The sequence below is a fragment of the Lontra canadensis genome, unplaced genomic scaffold, assembly GCF_010015895.1.
Source record: "Lontra canadensis isolate GAN:19392208 unplaced genomic scaffold, GSC_riverotter_1.0 scaffold14, whole genome shotgun sequence".
Classification (NCBI taxonomy): Eukaryota; Metazoa; Chordata; class Mammalia; order Carnivora; family Mustelidae; genus Lontra; species Lontra canadensis.
The window spans coordinates 27,606,422-27,620,344 of record NW_022631008.1 but is presented as its reverse complement, the minus strand read 5'-3'; the positions used below and the strand labels follow the sequence as shown (position 1 = coordinate 27,620,344).

Genomic DNA, 13,923 nt, shown 5'->3' with positions numbered 1-13,923 from the left:
AGGCTTCCTCTGAGCAGGTGGAAGGAAAGAAGGTGTTTAGAACAAGCTAAGAAGAAGCAGGGCTGGCTACACCAAGGGCAGGGTACAGGTTCTGGAAAAGCAGACCAGAGGAGAAGATGTGTTTGGGGTTGCAAGAGCTGAAGCTGATTAGATACGTAGGTGTGAAAACAAGACCAGGTATTTTGCCTTGAGGCAGTGGGGGGCCCACTGTGCAGTTGGTGAGGGGAGCATTGGGGAGCTGAGGTTTAAGTGACCTGTTGGAAGGACAGTGAGCCGAAGGCAGGGCACAGTCCAGGAACCAAGACAGGAGGACTGATCAGGGGCACAAGGACCCAAGACAAGTTTCAGCAAAGAGCTTAAACAAGAAAGGGCAAATGGGAGAGACATGTCAAAGAGAAAAACAGGAAGCCTTGGTGATATGGGGCTCCTGGCCTGCTCAGTCAGTAGAGCATGTGACTCTTGATCTCAGGGTCATGAGCTTGAGCCCCACTTTGGGCACAGAGATTACTTAAAAAAAGAGAGAGAGAGGGAGAAAAGAAACCTTGATTGTGGATTGGCTTGGAGGTTTGAGGAGAGGGAGAAGTTCCAGCCGCTTTCCCCACTTTGAAACCTGGCAGAATGATGATCTGACCCCCAGAAAAGGGATATTTAAAAAAAAAAAAAAAAAGTACTCCATTTGCATCCTAAAATATTCAAGTGAGAATAAGCTTTTTAAGTGATTTAGTCATTTAAGTCATCTGTCATTTTGTAACATTTTCTACCTAGTACAAGAATCTCCTTCATAATGTCTTATTCATAGTAAGATGACTTAATAAAATAATGAATTTAGATTCATAGTTGCCACATTTGAGATAAGGGTGGGACACCCTAGGGGCAAATCAAGAACTGGGACTTTCTCGGAGGAGAAACAGAGTCTGTGTAGTGTTTCCAGGCCTATTCACATGGAGATGATAGGCAGGGGTAGTCCTGAGAGAGGGTGTATCTCCCAGGGGAGTAAGTAGAGAGGAAAGTGTCCCAGCACTGGAGCCTCTCAGATGCTTGCGATTATCAAGTGAAGGATGGAGAAGAGCCTAAAGCAGAGACACAAGAAAGGCTGGAAAGGAAGGAAGGACATCAGGGAAGAATAAACTCAGAGAAGATAATTAATTCATTTCTCATAGAAATGCTTGAGCTTTGCAAAGTGTTGGAGTATGCTAAGTTTTACTCCTTTGTTACTGAGATTATTAGTATTATTCAAACTGAACAGTGTGCTAAAATAGCACAAATGTGACTAGGTCCACGAGTTAAACAAACATGACGTCAGGAGTGACAACAGAAGCATAATCTACCCAACGATCACTGCTAAGAGTCACCCATGGGTCTTGAAATGTCATGATGCTTCTCAAGAGTGTTGAAAAGTCAAAATGCTTTACACGTTCTTTCTCATCATAAATCATTCTCAAGGTAACGGTATGTCATCTTCCACACTTGAAAGACAAGGAGAAAGAATGAGGTGGGATGTCATCCTGTTCTGCTCACAAGCCCCAGTGGCTTCCCATCACACTTAGGATAGGATCCAAAGACTCTAGTGGGGCTTGCAAAGCGCCATAAAAATCTGTCCTTGTAGCCCATTTTGTTCTTCTTTCTAGCATCTGTCACTGCCTGGCATGTATAATGGCCCCTCATCTGTTTTCTCTCCGTCCCAGTCTGAGCTGCAAGCTCCATGAGAGCCAGGGGTTGCACTCACTGCTGCGTCCCTAGCACCAGGTATGGGGCCAGGCACGAGGGGAAAACACAGAAAAACTGACGGTAGGAAACAACAGAGAACAAAACCAGCCAGGGAAGTGGGGGCTTGATGCTGCTGTGTGGGCAAACGTTGACAACTGGATATATTCACAGCCCTCTCTTTTCCCATCCCTATAGCCTGGATGACTGTTAACCTTATTCTACCGGAGAAAGATGGGGCCTGGGGGTGGGGTGGGGGGAGGTGTGAGTGCTTGGCGTCCAGTTACCTGTTTCATCTTGTTCTATTCAGAAAAGGATTTTCTACTTTGTTTTGCTGTGAACACTCCCCAGGCCTCTGGCTACCTAGGTTTTCTGCTGAGATAAGCCCCCCCCAGTTGCTGCTCTAGGGATCTAGGCCCCCCACTCCTCACCGAGCAAAGTCTGGGGCTCCTTCCACCTCAGATTCACTCCACACTCCATCTGACAGGAAAAACACAGGGTTTTCCCGGTGTTTCTAAGTGGCATGTGTGACAGATGTTCTTCTACTGCAGTCGGCACTGCTGAGAGCCTTATGAGGGCATCCAGATGGTGGCAGACAGTGACACTGGTCACTAAGGACAAGGAGAGGACCCGCTGGAGAGCAGGGAACTAATAACAAGCCAACTGAGGGGCTGTGGTGGTTCTGCCTGGAAGGGCGAAGCAGCTGTCCAGTTCCTCTTTCATTCAACACAGCTTTCTCTGGTTTCTTCTGTGCACCAGGCACTGGTCTCCGTAGTGGAGATAAGGTGGCCGTCCAGAAAGACATGCTCCTGCCCTCAAGGACAGTCTCTGTCTCTTGAGAGAGGCATGCTTCAAACGACTGATGTATTCATCTGCCCTTGAATAGTAGTGGCCCCAAAGAACCAGAGGCTCTTGGGGCACAGCGCTAGGGACGAGCCCCGGTCCTAGTGATCAAGCGAAGGCTGCCCGTGCATATAACATTTAGGCTAAGAGCAAAAGAGCAGGAGTTAGCCATGGGGTAGGGACTTCAGCAAAGGGAACAGCCTGCCCTATGGCCCTGCAGCAGGTGGGAACAATCCAGAAGGGCAATGGGATGGGGGGCGGGGGGCGGTAACTGGAAGCGGCTGGAGCAGTAGGGAGGATGGACCAGACTGTGCGCGTGGGCCCAGCCAGAAGGCCCTTGCAGGAGTGCAGGCAGGGGACAGGTGAGTAAGGACTGGAGTGATGGTAGTGCCCAGACACATTCACGGTGAAGTGGACTCGGCCTGTGGGTGATAAAGCAGCGGGGGCCAAAGACGACATGGGGAAGGTGGACTGAGCTCCTTCCCTGGGCAGGCCGTGCACTGCCTCGTGAGGGATGGGTATGGGCGGTTAGACCCAGCACCCAGATAAGGATTCTCGGCATTCTGGTTGCGTCAGCTGGGCAGTTTACAAGGCAACAAACGGTGAGAAAGAAGCAGAATTCTGAGGAAGGTAATTTTCGGATGTTGTATCTGTGAGGCCCGTTGAGGCCTCCCAGCAGAAACGGAGAGCAGAGACTCGATTATACAGATCAGAAATTCAGGAGGGAGGGCCCATCGGGTGACCAAACGCAGGTGACACAGGAGTCAGGAGAGCGGTTGGAGCCAAGAGAGGGAGTACCCTCCCCCATGTCACACAGAGCTCATGACAACTGAGTTCACTTCTCAGTGGAACCTAGAGAAACACAATGGAGATGTCGGTGACGGATTATTATCTAAAACACCGGCATGTTTACTCTCTACAGAAAATGGCTCTGCCTTGGTCTCGCTGGCCCTCACTAGGATTACAGGAAGGTAAATGATGCAAGTCCAGATGGTGATTCAGGGACTGGGTCTCCGTGACAGCACCAAGTCAGGCTTTCTGCAAGGCCTTTCCCTTGGCAAGTCCAAAATCTACAGACGCTGCCTGGAAAACAGTGGAAAGAGCTTTCAAGTCTGTGCATTAAATGCATATGTATCATGTACGGCCTCTGTCTGTTGGCGTCAAAGAACCCTGAACTATCAAAGTAACTTAGTCAGAAATCAACACTAGAGTGATGAAAATCTATTTTTTGGGGTTATCCAAACATCGAACAAGTTCACTGAGTTCCTGTGTCCTCCAAAGCCCATGACACCAGTGACACAGATTATGCTACCTGCAGATAATCTGTGTTTGGCTACGTTTCCCCTGATAAGATGCAAAGGAGGGGAAATTGCGTTGGCCTCTGAATCCTGCTCCCAAACCAGAGAATTTCAAGAATTGCAAATCGGCTGGTTACATAGTAGGGCCAAGTTCATTGTAGTAGAGGCCTCTGGACTCTGTCTCCTTTTCTCTACAAATCCATACTGCCTAGGAGACAACTTTGATCCTGACTTTCACTGCCTGTCATGATAACTTGAAAAAAACATGAGGGGGCAGAACTTTGTTTTCAAAGGAAAGGCAGTGTTTACACCCAGGAGATCCTTCCTTCCAGGTTTCTGAGGTGTCTTGACTTCACTGGAGGCTAAGAACCCGCACAGTCCCCCACAGGGGCGCCTGTGCGGATGTGTAGGTGGTATTCCGAACAGCCCCAGGGATGCTGTTCTCATAGACTGGGGTTTGCAGTGTGCAACCTGCCCGGCCCTGGACAGAGACCCCACTGCCCCCCCCACCCCAGCCTCCACCCCCACCACAGACCATTTGAAGCTGCATCTGTACCCCCAGGAGGCAGAAAACCAAGGCAAGGGGAAGTAGAGGTAATGAAATGAGTGAGAGGACATCCATCAGTTCTTTTGTTGAAACCGTAGTTAATGATTAACAGATTATCGCTGCTTTAATTTATTAACCTTTTTTCTGCCGTGAGAAGGAAAATATGAGTTATCTTTAGAGAAGCTTCTTTTGTCAACAGTGGCTGCTGTTTCAAGGCTGAAAAGAAGTAGGAGAAATTGGACAAAGGCATTCTTTCTTTTTCTACAGAAAAGCAATATATTGCTTATTTTAGAAAGAAAACTAACGCAAAATAAATTTATTTATGAAAGCTCCTGCTAATAAGTCTCAAAGCACATATCTGCAAATGGTTTCCTATCATAGATCTTTTACAGCCTTCGTTTGAATGTATTTGTTCAAGGTTTACATATTAGAATTCTTGTAGCAGATGATGTCATGAGAAAACGATAAACCTGACTAGCACAGCGGGCCGAGATATTGACATTTGTTTGGGATTTTGTTCACCTCAGATTATGAAGTCTTCTCTCAGAAAATCCAAAATGACTTTATCCAAATTTTGAAGTTTCCTTTCAGAAACGCACACACTCACACACACACACACACACACATACACACACACCCCTGCGTGAACATTGAATAATTCCAAAGTGGGAAGAAAGGCTCCTTTTGCTCATCATTTTATTTACAGGATTTGTGTTCTGCACAGGGGAGAAAAGAAAGTTCTTTTTGCTTTCGAGATGGACATAGATTTCCAAGCCATTTGGCTCAAAAGATAGTTTAAATAGGAATGAATTTAATATACCTTTAATTCTCCGAAATAAGAGAACTCCAGCTGAGGTCTGGTCCAGGGCAAAGTCTGTTCTCGACACTGAAGAAAATCTATCACATTAATCCCAGAGGCTCAGAGTCCAAAGCTGCGTGAACAGAATGCTCGAGGGTAGGTTCTCACACAGCAGAACGCTTTGAAAGAAATTTTAAAAACAAAACGACTGTTTGGAGAATACCAGGCCTTGTGTGGAATCATGCAGCACTTAAGAAAAGATAGAAATAATTATGCTTGAGAAACACAGCTAATTAAAAATAACTCCGTGCATACAAGGAAAGGAAAACTGTAGAATAACTTCTCTGCTCCAGTGTAAATGTGAGATGCCACATAATGAAATAGTAGGATTTTTTAAATTTCGTTTCACACTGGCATAAAAGAGATGGAGAGGAAAATTATATTGCCAGAAAATGCCAGGGTAGATTTGCTAAAGACATTATCATGTACTGTGTTTAAAACAAAAATCTAATTGCTGTCATTTATCATACCTCTTGTTATTAAAACCGTGCTAATTTAAAGATTTTAATTATTTGCCACGTTTGCATATTGTGACTTTTCGTCGAAGATACTACAAAAATTTCTGATTCTATCATTCTTTGTATGATTTTTTTTTTAGGAGGTCCTAAGAAAATTAACATGCTTTAAATATATAATTGTGTTTACATCAGTAATAAAAATGCCTTGTTTTTCTTTTAGTTTGTTCAGTGAAATTTCTGGAACTGCTTTATAATCTCTGAGCTTCATATGTGAGCACACAGGCTGCTGAAATCAATTTTAATTCCCTGTACACACATCTAGCCTTATAAAGAGCAGGGTGGACGCCACCCTCCCTTTTGAATTAGAGAGAGGATTCTTCTAATGATCTGAGAAGTTTCAAAGGAAAGATTCTACTGATTTGGCCATGAATTCGTTGCTTGGTCTTGAGAAATCAGACTCATAAGATAGTCACCAAAGCAAGACTGTTCCTTAAAACAATATGCTTTCTGACCGGTAGCAGAAAGGTAGGTAGGTAAGCAAGGGATCATAGAATACAGAAGAAAAAGCTGTCCCAGGAGTAAAGATGGCCACTATCAGTGATGAGGGAAAAGGTAGAGGGAAGTAGCCAGAGGCGAAATCATTTCTCTGCCATGGGTTTTGAAGGCCTTGGGAAATAGAGCCCATTTCTACAAAATACATGGGCTACAGCAAATTGTCTTCACTTAGGGAGAAGCATGGTAGTTGGGTATGGTTTCTGTGTACCTCATAAAAGCACACTGTGGTCTTCTCTACCAAAGAATTCGTGAGAGTAGCATTATGATTCAATACTCTATGTATTAATTAGAATATGACATCATTTCAAAGCAAAAGAAAAACCATGTAAAATTAGTTTCCTAAATCACAAGCCAGCCCCACAACCAGACCAGTCCTGTGACATTCAGTGTGGTCCTAGATTCAAGTTCTAGAAGCCAGAACTTTAAGGGGCTTTGAACATCAACCTTTGATGGGAAAAATAAAATTAGATGAGCTCGCTTAAGGCACCAGAGCCAAGACTAGACCCCACAGCTGCTCGACTGAAGTCCATTCTTGTTTGCAGCCTTCCCCACCTCCTTTGCGAACTTCCTAGTGCTCCTCCCCCGGCCCCATCCCCCGGACCATGCTGTCTGCCTGCCGAGTCACCCACCACGTGTTCTTTCTGCAGGTGCAAAGTTCCCCATTAAGTGGACAGCCCCAGAAGCAGCCCTGTATGGGAGGTTCACAATCAAGTCTGACGTGTGGTCTTTTGGAATCTTACTCACAGAGCTGGTCACCAAAGGAAGAGTGCCGTACCCAGGTAAGAGCGGGACCTAGCCGAGGCGGGCCTCGGATTGGAGGCTCTCTTCCCACTTTGCCTTCCAAGCCCCACCCTCAACTTTCTGCCCAATGTGAGTTTGAGGAACTTGGACAGGGATTTAGCCAGGGAAAAGCAGAACTGGGAGCCCCCGTGGGCATCATGGAGACAAGCAGCTGCCGCACCTGGTGTGCCGGGATTCATGCAAACAGCAGCTAGCACGAGCGCTGCAGCCCACCCCAGTTCGAGGAGCCTGTGCTCTCTGGATAGGGGCGCGCAGCTGTGGCTCCAGGAGGAACAAGGGTTCTGGCACGGCTTTACGCAAAGAGAATTTGCAGACCCTTGCAGGGAAGAGAAGGAGAAGAGCCCCCACTGCTTTTTGATTACACTGTAGCACTGACCCATGGAATGAACCTGGCAGGAAAATGCCAGGACCTGCCCTCTCTGCAGGCCCCAGCCCCAGATGGCCAGACAGAGCAGAGGCACTTGCGAAACGCGGTTTCAAGGCCACGCACTGCCCATCTAAGCAGTCGAAATATGCCCTGTGAAAGCAAGTGTACAGTAAAGAAATCGGAGAGTCTTAGGCTCTGGAAATTTTCTGGACTGTCAGATTCATGCTTCTCAAAGAAACCACAGATTTAGATGATCCCCCTTAAATTCATTAATTTCAACAGATGCTGATGCAAAGGACTCTCGTGCCATTTCACCTCCACGCTTTAGTGGTTATATTATAGCACGTGGGCGATCTGCTTTCTGAAATGTTAAGGACATATTTTTCAGTTACTGTTGAGTGAAGAAAGAACATAGCTCCTCCTCATTCCCTGCCTAAGAAAGGAGCTTAAAAAAAAAAAAAAAAAAGATAGTGGAGATTAATGAGGAACTGATGTCTCTTGCAAATCCTGGGTTTGTAATTCTATCTTTGCAGTCAGAGGAGACAGGGAGGGCAGATTAATGTGTAATCCCTTTGTTCGTTTTTTATGATTATTTCTGGTCATCTTTGGAGAATGCAGAGAGGGAGAGAGGATCTTTTTTCAGGTTGGCGTGGCCTTGAGACTCCTAGGAGAGCCAGCTTGGCACCGAGACAAAATGAACAAAATTCCCCATCCCTGAAGCGCCAGCACGGGGTGCTTGGCGACGCGGGTGGAAGCCAGTTTTATTGATGGGCTGGCGGTTGCTGGTCCCCGCATGCACGGGTGGGCAGACGCGCTGCGAGCAGCCAGCCAGCATGGCAGGAAGGGCTGCCCCCGAGGGGCCTGGAGAGCAGCGTGGGCATTTTTAAGTGGCTTCTTCGGGGGGAAATAAATGCAGGTCTGGGGGTTTTGAAGACATGAAGACACTTTTTTTTTTTTTTTTTTTTTTTTTGGCCTTAATTTTCAACAAATTTCTCCCTGGACCCTCCAGGTTTACAGTCAGCTGGTGTGTGGAATGCCACGGAGGGGAAAAGGTTAATGTTGTTTTGCGTTTCTGCAAAGGCTTTCCTTTCAGTGACACAAAGCCACTTTTTGTTCGACAGGGTTGCACAAAGAAACCAAGACAAAGGGGCAGGGGCTGGGACCCCAGAGAAGGCAGGCAGGTGTGTGCTTCTGAGGGAGAGGCTTTGCCAAAGTTTGGATTTAGCATAAGGAAAATGGCCTCATTTTGTAACTCGGACTAAGATTCACTTAGCTCAGTGTCTGTGAGCGTGAACTGTGCCGGGCATTTTGCTCTACCTGGAAAGTAAGTACAAATCAGACATTCACACTCTGAGGAAACAGATTAAAAGCTTCCTGGAGCTAGGCACTGTTTTGGTTGCTGGGGATATAGAACAATGAGCAAATAAATTTAGTTCCTGCACTCATGGGATTTACAGTCACATAGATAAAATATGCACCACGTCCAGGAAGAAATCAGTGTTTTCTGATACTTATTTATTATCAGAGGGAATCATCCTCATGGGATGAATTACTTGAATTTACCCCCTGTGGGCCTCGAATCTTAATTCTGATAATGGGGTCAGAGACATGTGATTTGGGTGTCTGCAGAGGGACCTTTCCCTCAGAGTCCTGTGAGGGGCAAAGGAGTTTGCAGTGAGAACTGAGTCCACTGGATTGCGTGGAGTTACATACTCAGAGCAGCTGCTGACGGGCGGGGCGGGGCTGGGAGAGCCGCCCTGCTTCTCTGAGGTAGCAGGGCCGGTTGTGTCTGGGAGGCTTCATGGAAAGGGCAAGCAGAGTTTCTTCCGCAAGTCAAGGAAGAGGGAAGAAGGTCCTGGATACAGATTGGCATATGGGAAGGCACCAAGGCCTAGGAGGGCAGAGCTCATTCAAGGAGCTGCAGGAGAAGGAATTTGAGGGTGGGGGCGTGAAGCCTGGATGTGCAGCAGGAAAGGCTGGCCAGAACCTGTCGTCGTCATCATGGGGGCCTCATACGCTGCCACAGGGAGGCTCTGGGGCCAGGAGGGTCCGCAGTAGAGGGCAGGGGGTTGGGGGTGGACTGTGTCAGTGGGCGAGCGACATGAGCTGCGTCTTAGCCACAAACAGCCAGCAGCCACAGAAAATTGTTCCCAGGCCTGTTCCTAGCCATGGGGGCTTCTTGTTTTTGTTTTTTAACATAGTTATAATCCTATTTAATTGGACTTCTGGATTTTAGAGGAAACTCTTCTTGAGGGAGAGGCTTTTACAGAAGAATTCCAATTACAGGACTATTACCTTAATGAAGGGTAACAATTCCTAAGGCACAGTGTCATTAAGCTTCATCCAGACGTCACTGTGAAAGGAAGGACCTTCCCCTCCACATTCTCACTGCTGGTGTGGCCCAGTCAGTGTGTGCCCAGGGATTGCTTCTCTACCACGCCAAATCCCTGTGCCTGTTGGGGGTACCCTGGGACGGACTCCCAGTCCCCGCCCATCATGCCTTCCATCCTGACATCTCCATGCAAAAATTTCTCAGTTGGCTAGAGTCTATTTTTAAGTAATTCGTTTTTCAAGAACAGTAGGTGGCGGTATTTTTCTGAATTCTTTCATACCTGAGCATGACCTTCTGTTACCTTCACACAGAGGAAAGGGCCTTTGGCTGGTAGATGAGGATGGAGGTCAAGGAAAGGGAGGTGAGTTACCCATGGGTTCGTAAAGCTTTCCCGGCATTTCTGCCCAGCATGACAGGAGTTCCAGAAGGAAGAATCAGAGAAGGAGCCTAGAGTGGAGCATGTGATTTGTGACCACATGAGAGGAGACAATGAAACATGGACCGGCTGGTTAGTTAGCGAGTTCTGTAAAAGGAATGGATTAAAAGGAAGGGAAGAAGGACAATCTCAAATGGAATGACAGCCCTAGAGCCAAAGAAAAAAATACTGAAATGTGACACTGAGATTAACAGAGAGGTAGAAGAGGAGTTGCACGCACTCCACCCGCCCAGACAAAGGTTGCTTCCGAGACGTGTCACAGAGATGCACACAGTTCCAGAGGACAGCTCTGCTCTACGGACTCCCCGGGAGCAGCCGCACTCAAACACATACCAGGCCTTGCTTTTCCGTGAGCTGAGGTGCAGAACCATCCTTTGCGTTGAGATTAGACTGGATTTTGTACTGATGGGCTGATGAACGTGAGAAATGACAACACTTCCATGAAAGGAGTTTTCTGGGGTTCATGCATACAATCAGAGTTAGGCACCTTCAAACTCTCCCTCACATCTTTCTTTTCCTCTTTACCTCCACTGCCCTGTGTCAGGCCATCCGCTCTGCAGTGACCTCTTCTTGGGACTTCCTGCCTCGGTTTCTCCTGCCCCCTTACCCATTCTTTCCCTGTCACCACCAGGGATGTTATCCCAGAAAACAGAGACCCAGCTATCTTGCTCTCCTGGTTAAAACCGTCTGTGGCTTCCCTTCTCCTTCCAGATAAACTCCAGAAGCCTTAAGTTTGCATGGCCCTTAATAACTCTTTCCCTGAGGGGGGTGGGGGAAGGGGACGTTGTGAGTCATTCCACAAATATTTATTGAGCACCTGCCATATGCGCTGAACCAGCAGACAGAAACTTGCGCCCTCATAAGTGTTTACTCTTCTTGTAAGAGACAGACAATAAACAAAGATAATAAGCAAACTCTATTCTGTATTGGCTGGGGGTAACCGGCAGGGAGAAGAGTAAAACTGGGAAGGGGATGGAAAGTGGCAAGGGAGGACCTCACTGGGAGGGTGACCTCGAGGAAGGCGGGCCCTGAAAACAGCAGGGAGGCCAGTGTGGGTGGAACAGAGGGAACAGGAGTTCTGAGAGGCCCTGGGGAGATCAGATAGGGCCTTCCTAGGTCATTGTGAGGACTTTAGTTTGCGTTGTTAGTGAGAGAGTCACTGAGGGGCTTGAGTGGGAGAGCGACATGACCTGACATGGTTTCTCTCTTGCCACCCCCAGACCTCACACTGAGCTGTCCCTCTGGTGTGAGTTGCTCTTCTCGGCCTCACTGTCTGCCTCAGAATCCTGCAAAGCCCAACCCAGACATCACCTCCTCAATGTAGCTTTCTTCATGTCCATACCAAACGACTTGCCGTGTCTGCCTGCTCCCACCACACACGGTGCATCTCTATTAAAGCCCCCGTCCCTGAGTCTGGAATTCACAGCAGCTCTGAGGGGACAGGAGCTCCTTTCGATATTCCCAGTGCCCAGCAGTGTCTGCCCCATAGTAGACTTTCAAGACGTGTAAGCACATGAATGGATGGATGGAAGGTCAGGATAGGGAGAAAAAAAAAAAAAAAAGATGATGCCTATGAGGTTTTAAAACAAGATTTTTTTAGTTTGACTGATAACCTGCAAAGCCTTTTAACTCTATTCCATAATCTCCACACATAAATATAGCCCGCATCGTCCCAGCCATGAGATAGCCTCTGTCCTCAGAGTTGTTCTGGGAAATTGACACTGTGGTTGGTTGAAACACCACGTTCCAGTACCGTTCTAGGCAGACTGTCCTGGCCATTCCGTGCCCTGGCTCGCAGCTGAAAACCTGCTTTGTGAATGTGGAGGATCTGGCAAGCAGGAGCCTTCTCTTAAGCACATCACATTTATCCATGCATTTGAAGCACTTTCAAATCTTTTAGTAATGACAGCTGCCTGGCTTTCGGGACTATATCCCGTCTCCTGACAGTGACTGGAAGAGACAAGGGAAATTAGTGAAGCTAGAAGCCACCTTCCTTAGGGAATTAGAAGTCCCACCCTTCTCCTCCCTCCGCCCCCCTCAGTCGCCCTACAGCCCTAAATCCTAGACATAAATTCCTCTGTGTTCAGCAGCCCATTGCCATCACCTGCACTCTTAGTACTCCTGCTGTGTTCAGTGTGCCGACAGATCAGATTTTTCCTGGGGTAGGGAAAGATTAGACTGTCCGGCCAGGAAAATGGGAAGCAGAATGGAACCTCCACCCTCTGCCAAGGGTGCTTTGTCCTCTGCCCTCCCTGCCCCTGTCCATAGCCCCCAGGGCTTCTCCTTTCAGCTCCTGAGTTCCCCCAGAGCAGGAAGCCTGCCTGGAGTCCCCAGGGGTCACGCTGCCACCTTTCCCTACAAGGTTTCTCTTGGCCAGTGTGGCTGGTGAGAGGTAAAAGCAGGGGAGGAGAAGACACGTGGAGAGGGCAGCCAGAGAGGAACTTTCCACTATACTGAGTCCTGCGCTCTGCTGCCGTTCGCTCTCAGCTCAGTGCTTCCACGGCCTTCCCGGTGGACACCCTCACGCTCTTCCTCGCTTCTCCTTTTCTGAGGCAAGGGAGCTCTTCATAATACTGCATGACCAGCTTCAGATGATCTTTCTATATGATGGCCCCTGAGTCGCAGTCGTTTCTGTACTTATTCATACGGTGGGCATAGTAAAAACAGCTGCTCCGAGGTTAGCTGGTCAAAGGAGGCCAGAGAAAGAGAACTGGACATTAGTGGGCCTTCTCAGAGGCACTCCTTTATTTTCGCCTGCACTCTTTGATCAGTATCTGTCTGCCCTAAATCTGTACTTTGATCCTCCACCAGACCTAATGTGCCACCTCCTGCTGTCGCCTCGTAAGCCCACTAGAGCACGTGATGGTCTGCAGCACAGGGTCGCACTAAGCAAGCACCATCAGCCCAGCCCTCCTTCCCCTGGCTTAGCCTGGCGCTGCCCAACAGACAGACACAGACGGAGCTTTTCACAGGGTTTATGCAGAGAAGAAGGGGGAGCCCCTGACGAAAGCCTGATGCACAATAGAGCTTAATTTCCTTTGAACGGAAAGCTCCGTTTGCAAAAGTAATCTCAACGTCTGATAACCTCCCATCATTCCCATTGTGAAAGTGCTCAGTTTTCCCATGGCGCAGAAATCCACGTTCTTGCAACCCACGGTCACATCCAGATGCAGACTTGATCTGCTACCAGTGAAAATGCCTGATGGCACAGAGCTGGCCCCTCCGGGATCCCTATTAGGAAGCGGCACACATGGGAAGCCTTAAGGCCAAACCCGCCTCCTTCACAGAAAACTGGTTTTGTTTGTTTTGTTTTTTAAACAGCTGAAAGCACAGTGACCGTGGAGGCATTTTGTTGACAAATGAAGAAACTGAGGCCAGGGAGGTTGAGTCATCAGTGAGAGGTGCGGAGTGGCTCTGCCAGGGGAAATGACTTTCTTTCCCTTCTGCAAAGAATCTGACAGAAGAGAGGGAGGGAGACTCTGTGGACTTAGTAGTTGGCTGGAAGGACAGGAATGGGACAATCTAGAAGAAGGGGAGGGGAAAAGAAAACAGACACACGTGAAAACTGACATTGTGGGCAGCCGCATGTGGTGAGTGTCGGATGCTTGACCCTAATTCAGAAACCATGAGGAAACCAGCAAAATGATTTAGAAAGGATAGTGTGGCCCTAATGACAGGAAGGGAGGGCAGTCCCTTGGCTGGAGAGTCTCAGCTGCAGGGCCT

The 13,923-nt window shown here is 47.9% G+C and overlaps 1 protein-coding gene across 9 annotated transcripts in view; it reads left to right on the top strand.

Annotated features, from left to right (window-relative positions):
- The window catches only part of FYN (FYN proto-oncogene, Src family tyrosine kinase), a 210,536-nt gene that overhangs the window by 190,605 nt on the left and 6,008 nt on the right, over positions 1–13,923 (top strand). For all 9 annotated transcript variants that reach the window (XM_032858340.1, XM_032858344.1, XM_032858336.1 and 6 more), the window contains one exon: positions 6,912–7,043. In XM_032858340.1, the coding sequence (XP_032714231.1) occupies positions 6,912–7,043 (132 nt within the window). The remainder of the gene's footprint in view (positions 1–6,911; positions 7,044–13,923) is intronic.